This window comes from Lepidochelys olivacea (genome assembly GCF_965140295.1).
Source record: "Lepidochelys olivacea isolate rLepOli2 genome assembly, chromosome: 1".
NCBI classification, from domain to species: Eukaryota; Metazoa; Chordata; order Testudines; family Cheloniidae; genus Lepidochelys; species Lepidochelys olivacea.
The window spans coordinates 280,831,466-280,853,955 of NC_140411.1; the positions used below are offsets into that span (position 1 = coordinate 280,831,466).

General features: G+C 40.3%; 1 protein-coding gene across 2 annotated transcripts in view; it reads right to left on the minus strand.

Moving 5' to 3' along the window:
• PTPRQ (protein tyrosine phosphatase receptor type Q) overlaps positions 1-22,490 on the minus strand; it is a 213,245-nt gene that overhangs the window by 160,512 nt on the left and 30,243 nt on the right. For both annotated transcript variants that reach the window (XM_084616734.1, XM_084616733.1), the window contains 5 exons: positions 20,789-20,939; positions 20,016-20,122; positions 19,328-19,425; positions 12,563-12,728; positions 10,537-10,797 (listed from right to left, as the gene is read on the minus strand). In XM_084616734.1, coding sequence (XP_084472860.1) covers positions 10,537-10,797; positions 12,563-12,728; positions 19,328-19,425; positions 20,016-20,122; positions 20,789-20,939 — 783 coding nt within the window. The remainder of the gene's footprint in view (positions 1-10,536; positions 10,798-12,562; positions 12,729-19,327; positions 19,426-20,015; positions 20,123-20,788; positions 20,940-22,490) is intronic.

A 22,490-nucleotide genomic window follows, 5' to 3' on the forward strand; every position in this document is an offset into this window, starting at 1 on the left:
GAAAGTAAATTACAAATTAAGAACAGATTAACCCAAACAAAGTGATATGTAAAGCTAATTTCAACAAAAGTATATTACAATCTATCATAAAGATTATACATCCCTGTTATCGAAGGTTTTTAAGACAAACATCTGTCAGGGATGTTCTAAATACACTTAGTCCTGCCTCAGCACAGTGGGCTGGACTAGATGACCTCTTGAGGTCCCTTTCAGCCCTACATTTCTCTGATTCTATAAAGATGTCCATCTAGAATTATATCTGGTTTACTCACCACATAAGGGCCTGATCCTGCCCCCACTGCAGTCAATGGCAGAACACCTGCTGAATTCAGTGAGAGCATGATTAGGGTCTATCATTTTATTAAAATCATTAAAGAGCTCAAAGGGCCCAATCCTACAGTATTCACTCAAGCAAAACTCTTATTGACTTTAGTGGGATATGGCCCAAAATCACCAGAGACCAAGTAGCTTCTTGTCCTAGTTCATTGTTAAAATATATGAATGGCATATCATTAAGACCATGTTTCAGCACCCAATCTCTATTCAGCAAGCATGTGCTTAACTTTATACGTGTGCTTAAGTCCCATTAATAACCTCAAAGTTAAATTCAAGCCAGTTCTACATGGCTTCCTGAATAAGGATGAATGTAAGCATGTGTTTAAATGTGTTGCTGAATTGAGGGCTAAGGGCTTATCCAGCAAAGTGGCTTAACCTTTCACAAGCTGACAATGGATAGATAGTGAAGCAATATGCTGAGAACATATTTACCTACTCCCTCTGCAAGATCAGACTGTTTAAATGACTCTTCTGGAATGAACCCTAAAAGGAGCACTGTCACTGGAGCTCTGAAATAGCCATATTTCACATTTTGTTCTGCTTTTTACCATAAAAGTTAATATTTCTTCATATCTCTCAAATACTGGGGAGCCAAATAATGGCAGGAAGTTCTATTTGTTTCAGTTAAGCCCCCAAAATCTGGATGCTTAATCCAAATGTATCTTCTCCCTACATCCCCTCTTCTTTTACTACACCTGGGTCTTCCTCTCCACTCCCTTCTTGACATCTCGTTTCACCTTCACTCCCTTCCTTCTTTTCCTCCCTCTGTCTCATATTTAAATCATTCTTTGCCCCCCTTCAGACTCAAAGTTGAATCAGTCAGTTTTCTTCAGCAGGTCATTAAAAGAGTCATCCGCCTACTTGATCAGAGAAGTGCTCTCGCCCATGTGCATCCCTCTGCATTTCTCCTCCTCTCCATTCTGTAATCTTGGAGAATCCTCAACTGAAAGATCTCCTTTGCATATGTCACAGAGCAAGTCCACTCACTAGCACCTTAACACATGTACCACTATCCTAGCGCTCATTCCAGACCTCGCAGTATTGCTCATATCCCAACTATTCTTTTGTTCCTGCCATGCTCAATATCTAGAACCTTCTACCCATTCCCCTTTGCCTCATAGTTTCTCCAAATGGAGGTCAAAATGCTACGGACAGTGAGCTCCCAACCATTTTCCCACACTATCACTTTTGCTATTCACGTATCTCCTGTCTTTTGTCATCATCATCTACTGTCCCAAACTCCTATGATATGTATATTCTCATTTCAACAGCAAGGCATTTGGAAAGACTGTAGCTGTAGATTTTATTGTATTGTAATGACCAAGGCGGCACTGGATCAAAGTGCAATATCTGGTACAAAAACCTCCCCCTGTATTTTGTGAAAATCCAAATAGGATCCCTGTATGCAGAGAACCTGCAAGTTCTGTTTGTGTTCAACTGAGCCACACAAATTCCTTATTACTAATATCAGTTGCACTAGAGACAGGGGGATTGATTATGGTCCCCAATAGAGCTCCTTTCCACCCCTGTGGTAGTGTACATGAGTCATGTGTCCAGCACAGATTGGGCTGACTAACTGGTCCCCATCACAAACCCCCATATAGAGAGCATGCTGGGTGTGAGGCAGGAGTAGGTGCGGAGTGCTACAGAGATTCTGGGCCGCTGCAAAGCCCACAGGCAACCTGGGGAGGTGGCCTAAGGTTAGTTTTGGCCATTGCCCCAGCCAGAATCCAAAGGGTGCAATGATGGCATGAAGCCATCTTTGCTCTCCACTCTGGGCTGGGCATCTTAGGAGAAAAGCATGGAATCTAGCCCTAAAATTCAAATTTGAAAATGAAAGTGTTGTTGCCTTAACTGAAAGCTTCCAAGGCATTCTTTACAAATGTAGCCCTAGTAGTAATCTCAGTAATTGATAAATAAATCATATTAAACACTAATGGGATTTAGAAAAAGGGGTAGAACTCAACAGCAGTTTTGCATTCATAAGGAGTATGTGGCAGTGCTCTATGATCCAAATCTAGACTCCAGTGCCTGACTCATTTAAACATGTTGAATGCCAGGCAGATGCATACAGCAGACAGGGGAACTCTCCCCTTTCCAGGTCATGCAGTAGTTGCAAAGCCACTTCACAGAGGATATTCCAGTTTTCTCAGCAGACATTTTACACACTCCCAACTAACGTGGTGGACAGGAGGATCTACCGCATGGCAAATCCTGTCTTTTTCCCCTAAACTCCTACACCCTGCACACTGATGTAAAGAGAACTCATGACCTAGACTCCCTCATACAGAGAGAATGCACTCTTCACCTGCCTCCCTGTCCCACACATACACACAACCTGCCTTTTCTCCTTTCCCTTGCAAAACAAAACTGCAATGGTCACACTCCAGAGGACCTGTGCATGGCCATGGAGCAGGGGCTAGATTTGCCCTTGAATAAATAACTCCCTATATGTCAATATAAGTCCATACCTTGAAGAATTATCTGATTGATTGTTTTTCCTTTGAAAGGAAAATCAACACTGATTGCAGAAAATCACAATTTTCACAATCACAATTACAGATTGTGAAAACAAATTCACCTTTGCTTGCTTCTCTTTTATCCACTGGCTTAACCTACTGGCCTACTTTCCCTGTTACTTATATGAAAGTTTCTGCCAACAAATCTGACTAACATACATTCCATATGTGCTTTCAGAGTTCTGTTTCTGTTCTGTATAACCATTTGCCAGTTATGTTTCTTGTAAGGTTCAATCTATACATAGTCAGAAAAATATTTAATAGCTTTTATGGACCTATGACATTTTTACATTAATCCATAGGAGGTTTAGGTTAGGATGATGACCTGGCTTATTGTTTTTCCAAATAGAAGCCCCAATTCTGCAAACCCTTAGGCACATGAGTAGCTTTTAGCCATGTGAGTAGTTCCACGGCATTCAAAGAGACCACTTTTATGTGGAAAGTTACTCATGAGACAGATAAACAAAAGGACTTCGGCATCCAACTGCCACATTAGGTGCCTAAGATGAACATTTAGGCATCACTGAGACCTTCGAAATCCATGCTTAGCTGCTGCTGAACCCTGGAAGTGCCTAAAATCCCTACAGGCCTAAGTTTTTGCCAGTGGTCATACACACAGCTGCCTCAGTCTAGGCACCTGGTTGCATATCTCACACTTAAGCACCAGCAAGATGCTCAAACAATGCATTCCCCCACCTCCTGGCCCCCTTGCAAGCCTAAGTCTGCTGGCTCAGGCCAGCTGCAGGTGTCTAACTGCAGCGTAGACATACCCTTAGGCTGCTCCCTGATCAACGTGCTGTCTTCTGTGGACCCCATTCTTAGTGCCTAACTCTTCCTATGTATTGCATACGGAGCCTAGGCCTTCTAACTCAAGGCTATGGATTTCACTGGGTGGCAAGTCACCTAAAAGTTAGGCACTGCATCAGAGTTGCCATGCCTAAGTCCCTTTGAGTATCTGGGCTACACATGCTTAAGTGTTTGCAGGATCAGGGCTGTCAAATGCTTTCTACCTTCCCCTTTTACTATTGGTAGGCTTCAATCAGATCATACTATATCTGGGTAAAAAACTGGGACAATTTATATATTACTGTGCAAATGAAAAAAACAGTTAGGAGTAATTAATTATAAAAGTGATTATTTATAGGTAAGAGTAATCAAATCAAAATTAGGAGTATGTCAAATAAATCAGAACTACCTTGAAACTGTGAATTGTGAAAATTCCTGTGTCAGTTTTCTGATCACAATCTAGCTTGTTACAGCCAAAGAGATAAAGAATGAGACAGTTACTATATCCTGCCATCAGCTGTCAGATGAATAATTACTGTGAGACATGATTGCCTTGTAGCTGATCCTCTGAATACAAATGATTGCCTTTTATCACATTCTTATCAATAAATGTTTGATTTTAGTGCTTTAATACTCAAAAATTAAAATGGAATATCACTTAAATACAGCATACGGAAGTTTATCAGATGGTTGCATTAGAATCAGTTACAGTAAAATTAATATCAGATTCGTTCCCAATGATTATTCTAAACCACTGGTAAAGAACAAAAAAAGAGATTACAACCTGTTGTGTAAAAAACATAGTAGACTTCCCCAAAAAAACCAAAAATAGCAAAATGGAAAGCCTGATTTGGACAAGAGAGAAACCAGAAAGGTTCTATAGTTTCCTGTTATCACATAAACAATATGAAGCTTTAAGGTACTCCTTTTTATTGGACTAAAAAAAAATACAATGGACACACTTATGAAAATCATGTTCTTTTCATTAGCGCATGGAAAACTGAGAAATGCAGAGCAACGGATACTCTGCAGTGTGTTAATTCAGAGCTCATAATTAAATCAAGAGTACACAGGACGAAAGGTGACCCAAAGGGGAAAAAATCAGGAATATGTCTGGACTGGAGCTTCTCTCCTTAAAAACTCTGCCTGGATTACAGTAACAGGGAAGACTATCATGGGCACGAATCCAACACATATATGCTTAACTTTACCCACTAACTTCAGTGGGACAACTCACAGTGCATAAAATTAAGCATGGCCCTAAGGTACAGATTCAGGACACAGTGTGTTAGAAAATCAAATCACAGATTAAAATTTGTATTTTTCAAAAGCTACAAAAAGTAACAGAACTGATCCACTCAGGGAGTCACTGTGAGTGCTATGGTACACCAGCCCACAGGTGGTAGGGTACTGGAGTACCACATGCTCAGAGGCAAGTGTTGTAGATGGTCCAAGCACAAGGCCCTTCTGGCACTAGCCCTCAGTGGGTTCCCATAAACACTCTCAGTGGCTGATGAATAACTAAAGGTTGCTGTATTAGAGCTGCCAGAAATAAACACTGCAATTATCATGGGGCAAAACTGCTTTAAAAGACAAACACAACATGATAAGAACATAAGAAAATAAGAACAGCCATACTGGGTCAGACCAAAGGTCCATCTAGCCCAATATCCTGTCTTCCAACAGGGGCCAATGCCAGGTGCCCCAGAGGGAATGAACACAACAGGTAATCATCAAGTGATCCATGTCCTGTCACCCATTCCCAGCTTCTGGCAAACAGAAGCTAGGGACACCATCCCTGTCCATCCTGGCTAATAGCCATTGATAGACCTATTCTCCATGAATTTATCTAGTTCTTTTCTGAACCTTGTTATAGTCTTAGCCTTCACAACATCCTCTGGCAAGGAGTTCCACAGATTGACTTTGAATTGTGTGAAAAAATACTTCCTTTTGTTTGTTTTAAACCTGCTGTTTATTAATTTCATTTGGTGGCCCCTAGTTCTTGTGTTATGATTTCTTCCTTATTTACTTTCTCCACACCAGTCATGATTTTATAGACCTCAATCATATCCCCTCTTAGTCATCTCTTTTCCAAGCTGAAAAGTCCGTCTTATTAATCTCTCATACAGCAGCCGTTCCATATCCCTAATCATTTTGTTGCCCTTTTCTGAACCTTTTCCAATTCCAATATATCTTTTTTGAGATGGGATGACCACATCTGCATGTAGTATTCAAGATGTGGATGTACCATGGATTTATATAGAGGCAATATAATATTTTCTGTCTTATCATCAACACAGCAGGCTCCAATTCAGCCCCTAAGTAGGGTGACCACCTGTCCCTAACTGAATGTGACAGTCCTGAAATGCAGAGTTCAAGTCCCGGCCTCAGGCTGAATGATTCTGGGATAGCATTTGTCCAGGATTCCCTGCAGCACTGCTCCACACCTGCCCAAGGCTCAGGGACAATACCAGCCTCTTCCCAGTGGGGAGGAGGGGTGTGAGGTGGGCCATGACCCCTGCTCCTCCTTTTCCCCCCAGAGCCCCACTCTTGGTCAGACCAGAAGCCAGAGCTGGGCTGTGGTAAGTGCTGTGCAGACTGCTGTGAGGAGTCTTGGACCCTCCACCTGCCCTGGGCGGTGCACCCCAGGGGGTGGGGACATGGGCCAGAGGCTGTTCTCTGGCACCTTGGCACCCTTCCCAGGGCAGTTGGAAGGTCCGGGCTTCCTGGGTGGCTCCTAACACTGCCCAGCTCCAACTTCTGGCCTGGCCAGAGCGCGGGGCCTCAGAGGGAAGAAGAAGAGCAGAGGACAGGGCCACAGAAAGGGGACACTGCATGTGTCCATTTTGCATTTTGAAAAGGTGGTCACCCTACCCCTAAGGGCAGTCCACTATAGGAGTCTTACGATGGGGCTCCTTAGGCCTAGTGCCAGGGATACTCACACCAGACCAGCCCTCTCCTTGATGCCCTCCTGCCCCTGGCCTGCAAATCCTCCACCTAGAGTCCAATCCTTTTATCTGGCACATGTAGTCTCATTAAGGCCTGTAACCACTCTCCCTAACTTTGTTTGTAAGCCACTCCTGGCTATCTATAAGCCATTGCCATGGCCTCCTCGCCAGCAATACGTTGCTTCCCAACCTTGCCCTCTGCCCTTCAGACCCAGGTATTACGCTGCATGGCCTTCTCTCCCCAGTCAGCTCCTCTCTGACTCAGCCTGTTCTCACTACTTTTTGCTATTACTCCCAGGGTGGAGAATTACCCTTTCTATTGATGCTAAACAATCATAGAGTATTTGCTTTTTTGTGGGGGAGGGTCTAAATTCCAAACCCATTTCATTAAACTGGTATTTTAGCACAACTATCATTTGTTTATATATATATATATATATATATATATATATATAGGGTCTGCCATTTTAGCACTAAACATTAATTTGATTTGATTTTATCCTTAATAGCACTCAGATATCCTTGCCTGACAAGTGCTATATAAATGCAAATCACATGATATTGTCATAAGAGAAGAAATCAAATTATCATGATTTGTGAAATCTCATTATGGTCCATTAGCATGTAATGAAAGCAGTTTTCACAGTGGCCGGGTTTTTGTTTTGTTTTTTCATCTTTACAGATGAACTCAGCAGCTTCCTGACTAGTGGCATGTTCTAAAGTGCGAAAAGGACATTTCTTTTTCATTTGTGTGGATATATCTGATTTGAATTAAGGAAACCTCTTTGAGGCCATTATCTTTCTCTACAATCTGTGATAAATTGACAGGTTCTTGTAGAAACATTAAAGATCATTGTCTTCGGAGTATTTATGTGGGAAGCTCTTAAATAAGGTATGTGCAATATTTCTTAAAGCTCAGCTTAAAATGAGAGATGCCCCAATTGGACTGCTTAAAATAAAAACCTCCGTCCCCCTAGTATTAACCTAACTCTCAAATTAAATCCAAACACTCAGGTTCAGAAAACTCTCCCTCCCCCACTCCTCTCTCTTTCCCTAAAGAACCTGTCTGAGGCCCCAATCCTGCATATATGCACATGCTTAACTTTACACTCTGTACATAGTCTTACTGAAGCCAATGGGATTTCTCACAGTGCATAAAGTTAAGCATGTGCATTAGGTCTTTGCAATATCAATACTTCCGCCCATCTACTCCTCCATTATCCACCTTTCAATACACACACACACACACAACTTCTTAGCTTCAGTGGCAGGTTTTCTTCAAGTCACAATGACTGAGCATATCATTATCTCTGCAAAATACTTCTGTAACTGTACAGCCACTTTCTGTTCCTGTGTCCTACTCAGTGCTTACCAGATATATTCCCAGATAAAATAAATCATGTTAAAATGAAGTTAAGGTTGAAGGTTTCTATCAGTACCTTAGGGGTATAAAATATTACAGTGATATTTTAATTACCTGAAAACCAGGAAATTCAGAGTCAAGGTTATACTTAAAGAAATCCAAAAATGTTGAGGTAAGAAATGCATGGTCAAGGCACCCAAGCAACCTTAACTCTACCCACTAGTGACACCACTCAAAAAGTAAACAATTTATAATTAACAAACTGTTTTTTAAAGACTCATGAGACTTTTTTTCCATATTTCCCCCTCATGGCATTACTACAAGTCGGATTTGTTAGCCTCACTGTCTCTGTGCTTTAAGGGATCCCTCTGCCTTCCTACCTTAGTTCCTTGACAGTCTTACCTTGGTGCCTTTCAAGAGCCTTTCAAACACTGATGCCCAAACTTAGCATGCAGCCACAGAATCTTTAAAGAGCACTGATGATCAGATTAAGTAATCTGCCAATGAGAACCCTAGACATTTGTTCAGTCTCCCTCATATCACAGTCATTACAACCAATAAAATATTTGCATGCAAATTAGCTATAGAGAAAGGAGTGACAGGCTGACTTACTTTTGATGTCACCATATTTTTCCTGTTCAAACTTGTGTAGGTAAGATTTGTATTATTATTTATTTATATTATGGTAGAACCGAAAGGCCTCAACCAAGATTGAAACATCATTATGCTAAGTGCTGTACATACATAGTAAGAGACAATCCCTGTTCCAAATAGTTTACAACCAAAGGCCTAAATCCTGAAAAGATTTACACACCTGCTTAACTTCATACGTAGTGACGTCCCATTGACATCAATGTGACTACTCCCAGACAGTGAAATTCAGCTCATGCATAAAGTCTTTACATAATTGGGCCTAAATAATTATAGTACCCAAAATAAAGGCATTATCTCTACTTGAGTAGTTTTCTGATATTGTACCTTCAGATGTGTTTTAATGCTGTATTGATGAGGCACAGCTGGGACCACAACAAAAGGAAACTACTTTGTATGCACTATTCAGATATCGTACTAAAATCTCATGAAAATATTTCAGAATTCATCCAGAAGCTCAGTATCTAGAGTGGCAATGCTTACATTCTATTTGTTTAAAATGAGTTATACAAGAATACTGTACAAGAATAAATGTGCACTGATATTTACCTAGTGTGACCAAATGCACCGCTGTATTCACACCATACACACCATTATAATAATCTTTGTACCAAATATGCTTAGTGAGGTATCATTTGAATAATAACTGACTGGTCAATAATATCATGGTGAAATGTGTGTGGCAACACTATATGTAAACTTATGAACATAAGATGAAATTATGACTGAAATGTGTTTACTAGACAAGTCTGGGGAGGGGGTAAACCTGTTTCTCAAAGAAAAAGGACAACTGATGCCTCTAGCCAGGTGTCATCCAAGTTAATGGACAATCACTGGTCAACTGGCCATTCTTTGGCAATGAAGGGGGTCAGTAATAGATCCATCTGCATTCTAACAAACAACAACACGGAATCTTTTTCACCATGAGACTCCATGTCTCCTTCCTCATAGCTGGAATTAAGGAGGTAACCCTCAGGAAAAGCATTTTGAAGGGTGACTGGACAATAAAAGTGAGGGGCAAAAACACCCCAGGCATTCTCTCTCTCTCTCTCTCTCTCTCTCTCTCACACACACGGTAAGGATTTTACCTTGAACCAAGTCTAGTTTGTTAACTTTTAGCTACTAGAAAGTGTTTTATCTTTATTTCTCTTGGAAACATTTCTGACTTTAATACCTTGTACTCGCTTAAAATCTCTTTGTAGTTAAATAAAATTGTTTCATTGTTTTATCAAAACTAATCCACTGTCATGTTTAACTCCATTTAAAGTAGCAGGCTGTTGGATATTGACCCCCTACAAGCACAATGGTCCTATAAAATCTAAACTGTCCAGGAGAGGGCTGGACAGTGCAGAACACATGTTTTGTGGGAAATTCAGGACTGCGAGTGTGTTGAGGTCACCCTGCAGGTAGTAATCAAGGCTGCTCGAAGCCAGAGTGTGGCTGGTGTGTTGCCAACAGGCTGCTGGGGTCAGAGTTGCTGGATCAGTATTCAGAGTAGCAGCCGTGTTAGTCTGTATTCACAAAAAGAAAAGGAGTACTTGTGGCACCTTAGAGACTAACCAATTCATTTGAGCATAAGCTTTCGTGAGCTACAGCTCACTTCATCGGATGCATAAAGTGGAAAAACACTTTATGCATCCGATGAAGTGAGCTCTAGCTCACGAAAGCTTATGCTCAAGTAAATTGGTTAGTCTCTAAGGTGCCATAAGTACTCCTTTGAATCAGTATTGTAGCTATACACAAACACTCAGGGTATGACCTGCTTGCTATCTGTGAGCAGCCCAGGTTGTGAGATACAACAGCAAAGCATTGTGAGGCACACAAGGTTGCAGAGCAGGTGGTAACACAACCCCTCACTGGTCTGAATTATACCCAGAATGTGATGCCTACCCACTTGCAAGAATAAAGAGAAAAAGAGAGAAAATGTACAAACCTGTTACAATTTTAATGAATGTGATAGCTCCTTCAACATGGCCTCTGACTCTTTGTAATGTGAAATTATAAATGCCACCAGCAGTCAGACCTGTAACTGTGTAGTCATTCAGCACTCCCAAAAGACTATATTCTTTCCTGAATGTACTGTTTGACACAGCTACTGTATAATGGGTGAAGTTGGTCCTGGTTGGATTCCACGTGAGTGTGGCAGAGGAAGTATTTGTCTTTTTTAACATTAGGCCACATATCCCAGCTGGTTCTACATTTTTAAAGAAAAAAGATAAATAAGATGGACAGATATATTAGACTGACAAAGAAAATAAATTATAAATAATTAATTAAATAGACTTTATCATATTCAACTAAAAGTTATACCAATCTGCAAAAATATGGAGTTTCAATGTGACTGTTTTGAGGTTTTCTAATATTATGAAATATAAAGCTTTTAAGGAGATTTTCTGGTCACGGATGCAGAATAGCCAGTACAGTTCTGCTACCTGGAGAAAGAAGGCATGATTTGGGAAGCAAGCACAATGGATATGCACCCTATGTATATAATGCAGCCTATGTGATTCCAGACTAAGCAGAGCTCTCATTAGAAAAACACAGCTACTCAGTTGCAGAGACATGAGAATTGAGCCCTTCATAAACAACATTAATGATTCTATTCACAGAAATTTAAAGTTTACAAAAATATCATGGACAATACTATTTTATAAGTGAAGAATTTAGTCACTAAATATTTCATATATTCACTTAAAAAGCAACACATCAAACTATCCAGAGTCAATGATAAAAGTTACCCAAAAAAGACTTTTTGTACTTATATTAGCATTTCTAAAATGACATTCATTTTAATTAATAATTAATAACCAATAATTAATAGTGTTTTCTTTAACATATGTGCCTTGTTACAATTTGAAAGAAAATGCTTTTCAGGTTTCCCTAAAGGTGTACATTACAGAAATGTTAATTAAGCTTGCATGCAGACTCCTGAAATCTTGTTAATTAATGCAACATTTTTCTGTGAAAATTGGCAGGGCTTACTATAGAGCAAGGGGAAGTTTATTCACAGTTAAATCTTTCCCCAGCTACATATTGGATTTACCCTTGATACTCATGAAAATATTTGGCCAAAGATGGACTTCTCAAACGGGAAGATGCTTACTCCCTCTGCCTAGGATGCATTTTGCATCAATAAGAATCTTCCAGGCCTGGGGCTGGCTATCCTGTGAGTAACTGGCTGAGTAGGTTCGCTGTGCTTGCAGACCAACCTCACTAAATCACTCAATGGTCAAGGAGTTTGGGACCAAATAAACCACAGGAAACCACAAAATAAGAGGGGGGGGGAAGGGCTGAGAGATGTGTGTATGAGTTGGGTGGTTGATTTAGTTTTTCCAGAATCTGACGTAAAACTATTTCTCCATGACTCCTCCCCAAACATCCCCTACTCTTTCCATGCTATTCTCTGGTAGCACTACTGCCAGTGCAATGGAACTTCTTAAACTTGGTGTTTACTTTTTGTACCTGCTGAGCATTTGGAGCACAATTTATCTACTTTGTCATGCTTTCTAGCACAGTCAAGCACAAAAGTATCTTCTCATGAGTATGCTGAAGCCTCTGTACAAGAGCAATCATCCAGTTTAGTATCTCTATTTTGCAGGAATTTTAAGGAACATTGAAAGTAAAGTGTAAAATCATATTAAAAGCATTAGGATCTGTTCTTGGAACACTCAGTGGAGATCGCACATCTAGAGCTGGAAGTTTGTTGCTTCATGTAGCTACATCTCTTCCTTTAATGTTGTATCTGTAATTGAACCCACATCTCTTGAGTTTTAACCCAGTGTACTAGACTGAAGACCTACCTCTAGATTACCAGTGCAACTAGGAGCTGAATGTAGCTTATAGCCTTCATTTTACCCGAACTATTCTTTTGTAACCACATATATTCATTACAACTATCCGTATCTATTTTGCCACCTTAAAAGGAACCAACTAAGAAAAACTATAAAGTGTTTTCTTACTTGTGGTGACTTTTTTCTCCACAGCCATGCTGGAATCCAAGCCTTTAATTGTCTTTAATTGAAACAAGTAGTCCATTCCAGGGGTCAGATTTTTCACTATAGCTCTGCTGCCATAAACAGTTGTTGTACGTAGTGTTTCACTGTTTGCTATCAAACAATAGGAAAGCTACAGAAGAAAAATACATTTTAATATCAAATTCTTTCATCTCACAATAGTAAGGTTCAGAGATGTCAGCTAATTGCTTATAGTGAAAATGTATTATAATAGCCAGATATTGCAAAGACAGAAATTCTTTTTCAGAGATTAATATTAAAGTTCACAAGTTTTGTAACACTTTCCATAAAAATCTGTAATAAATTAGGGTAATTAAAAGAGACAGCATGGACTAGTGGACCCAGCACCATGCTGGGAGTCAGGAGCCCTGGATTCTAGTCCCAGCTCAGCCACTGACCTATTCTGCTTCACTGGGCAGTTACCTCACTTCTCTGTGCTTTTAGTTCCCCTCTCACTCTTCTCAGTTTAGTTCATAAGAGCTTCAGGGCAAGACAGTCTATCAGTGTGTGTTTATACAGTGCCTAGCACAATGGGTACATCTACATGGCACACAAAGTCCTAGCTCTGACTCAGGTTTGAGCCCAAGCTCCTTTTCCACCCACCCACCCACAAATCAGTCTGACTTGAGTCAGCAAGGACTCAGGATCCAAGTCCTAAGACCCGGCTAGAGGGGTAGGTCGGAGCTCAAATTCCATTGTGACTCAGGTCCAAGCCCTGTCATCTTGCAATGTGGACACAGGTCAAGCTGCAGACCTGAATCAGAAGGTCTGCATAAAGAAAAGGAGGACTTGTGGCATCTTAGAGACTAACAAATTTATCCGAGCATAAGCTTCATGAGCTCCAAACAGGTGGAGAAATGCATCCGATGAAGTGAGCTGTAGCACAGAATACAGACTAGCACGGCTGCTACTCTGAAGGTCTGCATAGTGCAGTATGGATGCGTTTGCACAGCTGTGAGACCCAAGACCAGAAATTGTAAACCCAGGTTTACAATGCAGTAAGGACACTCAAGCACGGGCTTAGAAACACTGAGTCCACAAGCCCAGGGTGCAGCATAGATATCCCCTATGAGGCCCTAGTCTCAGCTGAGACCTCTAAGGGTATGTCTACACTGCAATGTAAGCCCAGAGTTAGTGGGACTCAAGTTAGTTGACCCATGTTAGGAAATCCTGGACTTGAGCGTCTACATTGTATTTTAACCCTAGGTTAAGAATTTTCTGACCCGTGCTCGACCCTAGGGCTCTGGCATCCACACTGCAGTACAGACCCGAGTCAAAGTAACCCTATCCCAGAGAGCCTAGTGCCCCCTTCCACCTCTCCGAAATGTGGCTGCTCTAGACCTAGGAACACGGTGCACTGTGGGAAAACTTTACTGCCCACCCAGCACATTACCAGGAAGCAGCTCGCTATGCAAAAGGCTTGATCAGTTTGCTCTCTGATGCAAACTCAGGAGGGTCTCTGACAGTGTGTTTTCAGATGGATGATCAGAACACAATGGGGTAACACTGATCTGAGCTGCTGCCATTTGCCAAGAGGTTGCGGGGAGGCTTCTGTTTTCAATAGAGTGGATTGCAGATTGTTGGGATAAGGAAGGAAGGTAAGGAAACTGTTTCTGTGCTTGCTTCTTTAAATTAAGATGGTTAAAAGCAGCATTTTTCTTCTGCATAGTAAAGTTTCAAAGCTATATTAAGTCACTGTTCAGTTGTAAACTTTTGAAAGAACAACCATAACATTTTGTTCAGAGTTACGAACATTTCAGCGTTACGAACAGCCTCCATTCCCGAGGTGTTCGTAACTCTGAAGTTCGATGTACTTCCAGATGACTCCTAGGACCTGAGTCAAGTGGGGCTGTGGCTACATTGTAAAGCAATAGGGCTCAGATGCTGGGTCTGGTATGAGTCAAATTTGGAATCTCCAGCCCGCAGGATCCTGGGACCCTTGATCTGAATACTGGGTTAGTGCAGTTGCACTGTAGATGCAAGGGGGGTTAGCTTTGAGCCTGGACTCAAGCACAGGCTTACACTGCACTGTAGACATATCCTAGGAGCAATCTTAATACAAATAATAACAATAGTACATCCTCTGCCCCATTTTAATCGGCATTTGAAGCAGCAAAAATACTTGTGTGTAGAAACTGAAACTAACAGAAAACAAGTCTATGTTCTTTTCATCATTACAAAACTAAGGCTTCACTCCAATTAACCTCCCTCCATTACTCTATTTAAAGAACAAAATAACTAAGATCCAGACCCCTATCCATTCCAAATGGGGCCAACACAGAGTTTTATCAGGAAATGGTGGTGGTGTTGGTGGGGAAAACAGGATTTGCCAGATCACCACCACCTGCAGAAGCAGCAGAGAGGAATTGGCTCTCAAACACCACAGATCCACAGACTGCTGCACAAATTTAGGAAGATTTGCTGGAACCCAGGTCTATTTGCATTGAGATCCTATGCGTCTGCACCATCTCCAGAGCCACCTGCCCCCTCCAGTGGAAGAGCAGCTTCACAAACACTAAGAGAGGAAACGAAAACCCTGTTTTATAGCAGTATTTCCAAAGGGTGGGGTGTGCCCCCCATGCAAGGATGGACACATGGAGTTTGGGGAGATGTACAAATTAAGAGAGGTAGGCCTTTAATAACACATGGTGGGTTTCAGGGGGACCATGACTGAGTTCATTTTACTGAAGTGGCACTCAGCTTTCATAAGTTTGGGGAGCACTATCTTATATGCTGGAGTGGCAAATTCAGTTATCTTCAAAGAGTTTATTAAACAGCTGTGGAAGGAATTTGAAATGTCTTAACCTTTCTACTCTTTCCATTTTATTTTCATGTTTCTTACTAATTTATTGGTATTTATACTACAGTAGTGCACACAAGCCCCTGTCAGGATTGGGGACCTGTCATGTATAGGCACCAAATAAGATGAGGTCCCTGCCCCAAAGTGGTTTCTGGTTATCTGTAACATTACTGAAATAATTACTTTCCCTTACAACAAACAGTTCAATTTAAATTTATGAAACTACAGTATATTATTTTATCATAGGGGTTTTTAAATAGCTTGAAAGAGTAATGGCTAAACAGTTCACTCAACACCTTGGCAGTAGTGTAGAGCGATGTAATTGACTCAGTGGCTGGCATGATTTTAGAAGATTCATTTCCCAGGCAGATGGAGCGCATTAATGGCTGACAGGTGAGGTGCTTGTGCTCTAAAGGAAAATAACAATACACTCTAATAGCAAACCCCTACTAGCTGAATCACAGAGCAGTACTGACCCCAGTTTTGCAGGAGACCACCTACCAGCCATTTGGATTAGAGTGAAGATGTAAAGAATAAGAACTACCTAATGGGTAAAAGAGCAGGTCAAGAATTCATGGATAGGATCAGGCATATAGATTTACTTTGGACTGGGGCCAGGTACTTCAGAGCTCTTGGTGCACCTGGACCAAAAGAAAAAAAATCATATAATATTCTTTACAACTGTAATTTTCAAAGGAGCCTAAGGGAATTAGACACCCAACTCCATTCATTGGTACGCTTCAGCAGCTCTATCCTACTCCAAAGCCGTATAACTGCTTTCTAGCACCACAAAGGGATAGTATCACTGAACTGGATCATACCAATAAATAGGATTTGGCCACATAACTCCCACTGGCTTCTTTGAAAATCCCAATGTAAATTCCTAGGCAGCTTCAAGGTCTGTGAGACTAGTCCTGCCCTCGTCCCTTCCATGGGCATTGAAAGCCCTGAATGCAATGAAACTCTGCAGCACAGGAGAGCAAGAGTTAAGAAGCACATGAAGGAAGTCTGCAAACACATGTGCCACCAAGCTGTGCTCTGTAAGAGCCGCTTGTGCTTTAGCATGCATGGTTTTTAAGGGGCAAGAGTTGGGCCAGGGAAAAGGAAAGGCAGGGCAGGTAGACCCACAACTTCACGGATCCACCAGCTGCTTCCCCACAGGACAGGAGGGCTTGGGGGTGAAGAGAAGTATCACAGGAGCGAGAGTGACCTGAAAGCACAGTGTTACAGCCATGAAGTGGCCGGGAGTGCGGATTCCATCCCCTCAGACCCCTGTGTATCTCCCTAGCACAGTGCCTGTTTCTTTGGGCTTAACTCCACGAAGAATGCTGTTTACTCATGTGAATTACAGAGAGTGGCAAAATACTAAAAGCAAAGTAATGTATTAAAATATCTACATTTATATGAAACAAGAAAGCACATTTTAAGTATTATCTTCACTCTACAAACTACTATACATGTCACGGAAAGATGGTGAGCTGGGATGATTAATTTTAAATGATTAGTAAAATGATCCCAATTATGCAGGTACACTTTGCTAAGTAACCAGTCTACTGAAGCCTCTCTCATTAAAGTTTTACACAATCTCATTTATTCAGGAAAAACACTGTCTAACATGGCTGCCTCCTCTATGATTAGTCAAACAATAATACTGTGTCACAGAGATTAATATTAGTGATTACAATTTTTTTCCATAAGATTTGGTAAATACATCCTGGCCAAACACATATGAACAATTTCAAAAGCACATCTCAGCTTGCATAGAAAATCAAAGAGAATTTATTTTAAAAATGGGTAAAATACTCTGGGATGCATGAAAGAATTGTGCTGTGGCTGGGATCACTGGCCACTCTCAGTAAATCAGATTGTATTATACACTGTATACACTGTATTCTTACTCTAGTAGAGGTACCAATCTAAGAAACTGCTATATTAAGAAAACTCAGATTATAGGACGTCAATGTCACAGGTCAAATCTGAAACCTTAGTGCACATATAGAGAAAATTACCATTTCCAATATCAGAGGGCACAAACTTCTATTTTTAATAATCTAAGAGAGCTTTGTATCCAACTTCTCAGATAGAGATAATCCCCACCATTATATATAGGCAGAGTATGTAGTGATGCCTGTATGTAAAGTTGCATAATATTTTCCATTATAATCCCCTATTTAAATTATAAATGTGCCAGATTTTAACTGTTTGGGTTGAAATTCTCCATGCTTGGTTTCTGCCTCAGATTACAGGAAAATAAGAGTTTTGCTAATTTGTGATTCCCCTCCCCCTCCCCCCAAAAAACTGTTTCACTGAAGAGGTGCTTTTGGGGTTTGGAGCAGGGACTTGAAATTGGGCATAGATGGTCATCAGTAGAGCCTGGTAGAAGCTTGCTGCTACAATCTCTTAACATTCCAGATACATTAAATATGTTCCCTAGCTCCACTGATCTTCCATTTGCACTGAGCATGCTCACAGATCCATACAGCTCCCTATATAACAACTATACTGAATAGGCTTCTAACCTCACAAAACTCCCTACATATCATTTGCATGACACATTCTCCTAGCCCCAAATAGCTTATTATACATCAACTGCATTGAGCATGCTCCCAGGCCCCATTGCGCTTCCATCTGCATTGAGCATGCTCCCAAGTCCCATAGACCTTGAGTTCCATTTAGGACACAGCAGCAGCAGCAGCAACAGCATCAACAAGAAGAGGTATCCAGACCCCTCTTTGGCCATACTGGCCTAGGAGCCAGAAAGAAATCATGAATTCTACTCTTCCGTCTTCCATAGCTTGATATTAATATCTCTGTGCACTTCATAACCCTTATTATATTGAGAAGAGCTTTATGGCCCTATTTAAGAGGCAGGCAAATATCATTCTTCTCATTTTACAGATGGGGTAAAACAAATGTTAGTCAAGGACTCTTCTGACAGAGCCCGGAACAGAAACCTGTATCTGATCTGGCAAGTCTCATCCACTTGGCCACACTTCTTTTCAAAATGAATGTGCCAAATATATATGTTTGGCTATGCTTTCTGTAACTATTATACATCAATCCACTTCTGAGCCAGGAACAGAACCCAAAAAATCCTGATTCCCAGCATTCCACTCCTGTCAAGCAAAGAGTTGTATGAGCCATTGGCAAAGTGTGTAATGTGTCCCATCTAGTGACTGCTCAACAGACTGCCGCTGCTGTCAATTACTGTTTAGCTCAACAGGTAGGGGTCCGCACTGTGGATCCAAAATTCCTACGCTAAAACCCTGCTGATAACACATGTCAGAAGGTCAGTGTAGCTTCACATGATGGAATTTCTGTTTTCTTTGTAAAGTTGAGCACACAAAGGTTATGCCAGAATTATGATTATTCATGCAGTCTTAATTTGGCCACCTTGTAAATGAGCATTGTTATTGTTCTTCATTACATGCTCACATGCTGTTTGTTTTACAGGGCCCCTACTTCATTCATGCAAATAAAAGAAGGTTGTAAGAAGAGAAAGGATAGTCTCTTGTGGTTAAGGCACTGTATTGGGCCCTAGGAGGACTGGAGTTTATTCTAGGTTCACCTACAGACTTATTATGTGATGTTGGGTAGGACGCTATCATAATGCACATGCACGGGGGGCCCAAATTAACATTGTATGGGTAAATTTAATTCTGGCATTCCCTTACTTTTGAGTGCTTGAGTGCAATCTTAACATACTTTTAACATAGTTTTATGTATGTAATATGTACCTAATATAAAGATAGCTGATTTTCCTCAAATGACAGTAATCCTTTCACAGATTAATGTGAAATATAGAGACAAAAGAATCCCTTTAGGTTTTGCAGGATATGGTATATTTCACTGAGAACTGAAAAGGATTTAAAAGGCAGCACTACTTTTTACACATTCTTTATTTATCTCACCTGAAACATTTCAAAGCCTCCTCTTGGCAGTTTCCAAGACAAATATACGGTGTTCTCTTCTTGTCCAAAAACCTGTAAATCTGCGGGTGGATCAGGATCTGAGGTAAAAATAGACAGAGATACATAATATAATATCAGAATAGTCTAGACAAGTTCAAAGGAGAATGAGTTTTATAGACATTTTTCAAATTAATATTTTACATTTCATACTAAATATGAAAATAAAGTTTACATTTCATAGCTCACAAGAATGAAGGATAGACTGTATTCATTCCTACGTGTTAACAATATATCATGTTGTTGATTGAGGTACAGTGTGATAAAATAACTAGTAAATTATAAAAAATATTTTGGTTTAGGGAGATTAAAGTAATGCAAAATTCTGTAGAAAAAGCAATTTTATTTACATTATTTTATTCTAATTATTCACACCATTTATCTAAGTACATGTAGCTTCCCTTAATAACACAGAAGAAAATTATTTGTTTCTCAATATTTTCATTTATTTCATAATGTTTACAGATCTTTAGCTTGAAAAAGTAAGAATGTTATAGATATGTATGATTTAATCATAACATTTTTAAGATTCCTGGATTAAATAAAAATATTTTTCAACCAAGACTTTAAAAAAAGAACAGCCCTTACTACCTTCAGCCCTGAAAAATAAATTAAATAAGCATGAACTTACAAGTACTAATCTTGAGGGTGGTAGGATGGCTTTTCTTTAATCCATTGGTAGTCACAATACTAACTAAGAAGTCAGTCCCCGGGGAAAGACTGTCAAATCTGAACATTCTACGTATTTAAGAAAAACATGGTTATATTTTTAGAAATTTGGAAAACAAATATATATTATTACTGTACATCATTCACAGATTAATTAATATTACAAGGACCTAATGCAAAAGTTATATGCATATGCTGCCAGCCATTGAGATTGCTTTTATATGATGTAAGTTAAATTCCTTACAGGAATCAGGTTCAGATCCTGCAGTCACTCTATATGCAGCATTCAGGTAGCATTAATTCATTTCAGACAGAGATGGATCTGAGATGATAAATTTTGGGCCAGATCATGACATGACCATAGGCTGGTGGGTAGGTGTTCAGACCCAGGGTTTTAATTTGGGTTTATCGATGTATAAAGCCCATTAGATTCGTTTATTTCTAAAAAAAAAAAAGTAATTCATAAAACAGGAAGAGGACGATGTTTGTTGATCAAGATTAAGATTTTTTTTCTGTATGTAAATGCACATTAACATTAGTGTGCAGGATTGGACTAGGTGACCTCTTGAGGTCCCTTCCAGCCCTACATTTCTATGATTCTATGATTTTTAACTTACCTGTCAAACAATGAATATTACATATAAATAATAATTCAGCACAATCTCTTTAAATATGCAATGTGACCTCTGATTATATATATTTATCTGATTGGGAAGTAAAATATCATCCTCGTACCTTACACTGGAAGATAAAATTTCCTCTGTGCGGAAGCTTTTGCTGATAATTGAAATAATGTATCCATCAAAAATACTTTGTGCTGATGGCCAGGTAACAGTTATTGATTCTGAGTCTTTACTGTGATTCATATATTTAACCGGGCTTGGTACTGTGTCAATAAAGAAAGCAATGTTTAAATAGCCTATTCTATTACAGGGGTAACAGCACCAATTAGCCCCAGCCAAAAAAAACCAAAAAACACCACACCTAGAAAAGTGTGTATAGACCCTAAAATATACTTATCACAGGGATACACGGAATAATACATACTGGGCTTGATTCTCCACTGTACCAGACCTCTGAGCAAAACTAATAGGGAACTGGCCGAAGCTCCCTGATTTACAGCCACATGGCCCCCTGTACAAATTAAAGCTGCAGGAGGGGCAGCTTTAATTTACATCACTGACACAAGGTCCCTCAAGGACTTCACACTAGTGGGGAATTGGCATGCTCCCTCTCTGTCTCCACTCTCAGGAGTAGCAGGAAGGATAGAAAAAGAGACAGACAGGCCAGGAACAGAAGTGGAAGGGGTCAGCAGGTGGGGTTGTGAATAGGAACAGAGGGGGAAGTGTGGTGAATAAGAGGAGAGGAGGACAGGCAAGAGCCAGGTTGGGTTGGACAAGAGCAGAGGGGCACAGAGAGAGAATGGGGCAAACAGCACAGTAGGATCAATAACCACTAGAACACACTCCCTTCTAGAACCTGGAACTGAACCCAGGTAAGTCTCTATATTCCTTAATTCAGCCCCATGTGTTATGAGAAAGTCTTTAATTATCTTACTGCAAAAATGCACCTTTTTTGTAGCCTGACAGCCACAGCTGAGTCACCCCTACTAGCCAACCAATTGGAATGTGACACTCGCTGGAGGAAGAAGCAGCAGTACACTGATGAGCTCTAAACCACAAAATAATTAACTGGGGATGGTACTAGATAGTGGCAGTATGATCACTTGATGGTGATATTTGAATACAGTACAATTGGCAGTGTCTTCAGAAAAGCAGCCTAAGTAAGTTATGAGTGCAAACGGGAGATGGAGTAAGGGGAGAGAGAACCTTCTGAAACTGAAAGAGGCTGTGGATTGAAAATAATTCTAGAAGGAGAGAGAGTTACAAACAAACATGGATTCAAGTGATAAAGGGCCTTAACTGAGAGCAGGAGCTAGCTATAAGGAAAAATAATCTAGTTGTGTAACAGAAAGAAAAAAAATCATGGCAGCAGAGAGATAGACAACAGAAAGTGTGATTAAAATCAAAGGGCCATGACAGAAGAATTTATGAAGCTGAGGTGGGAAATATATACGCTTCTGAGAACTAGAGTGCCTGTCTGAAAGGAAGACCAACCTACTCTGGTGGGGAAAAAAACAGATATGGTTAGCACCTAAGAATATTGACATGATTGGAAAAGAAAGGAAAACAGAAAACACAACTGATGTGAAGTCCAATGATACTTCAATATTGCAGGAAAGAGAAAACCATTACATAGATATTTCTTAAGCCAAAGCTGAAGATGGAGAAAATATATAACAAATTCATTTCTGGTGTAAATGGATGCAACTCCAAAGCGATGCCAATGGGAATTGCACCCACGTACAGGAATCAGTTGGGTCCACAATACACAAAGTTGCCCAAGTTCAACAACTGAGCAAGCAGGACCAGACATT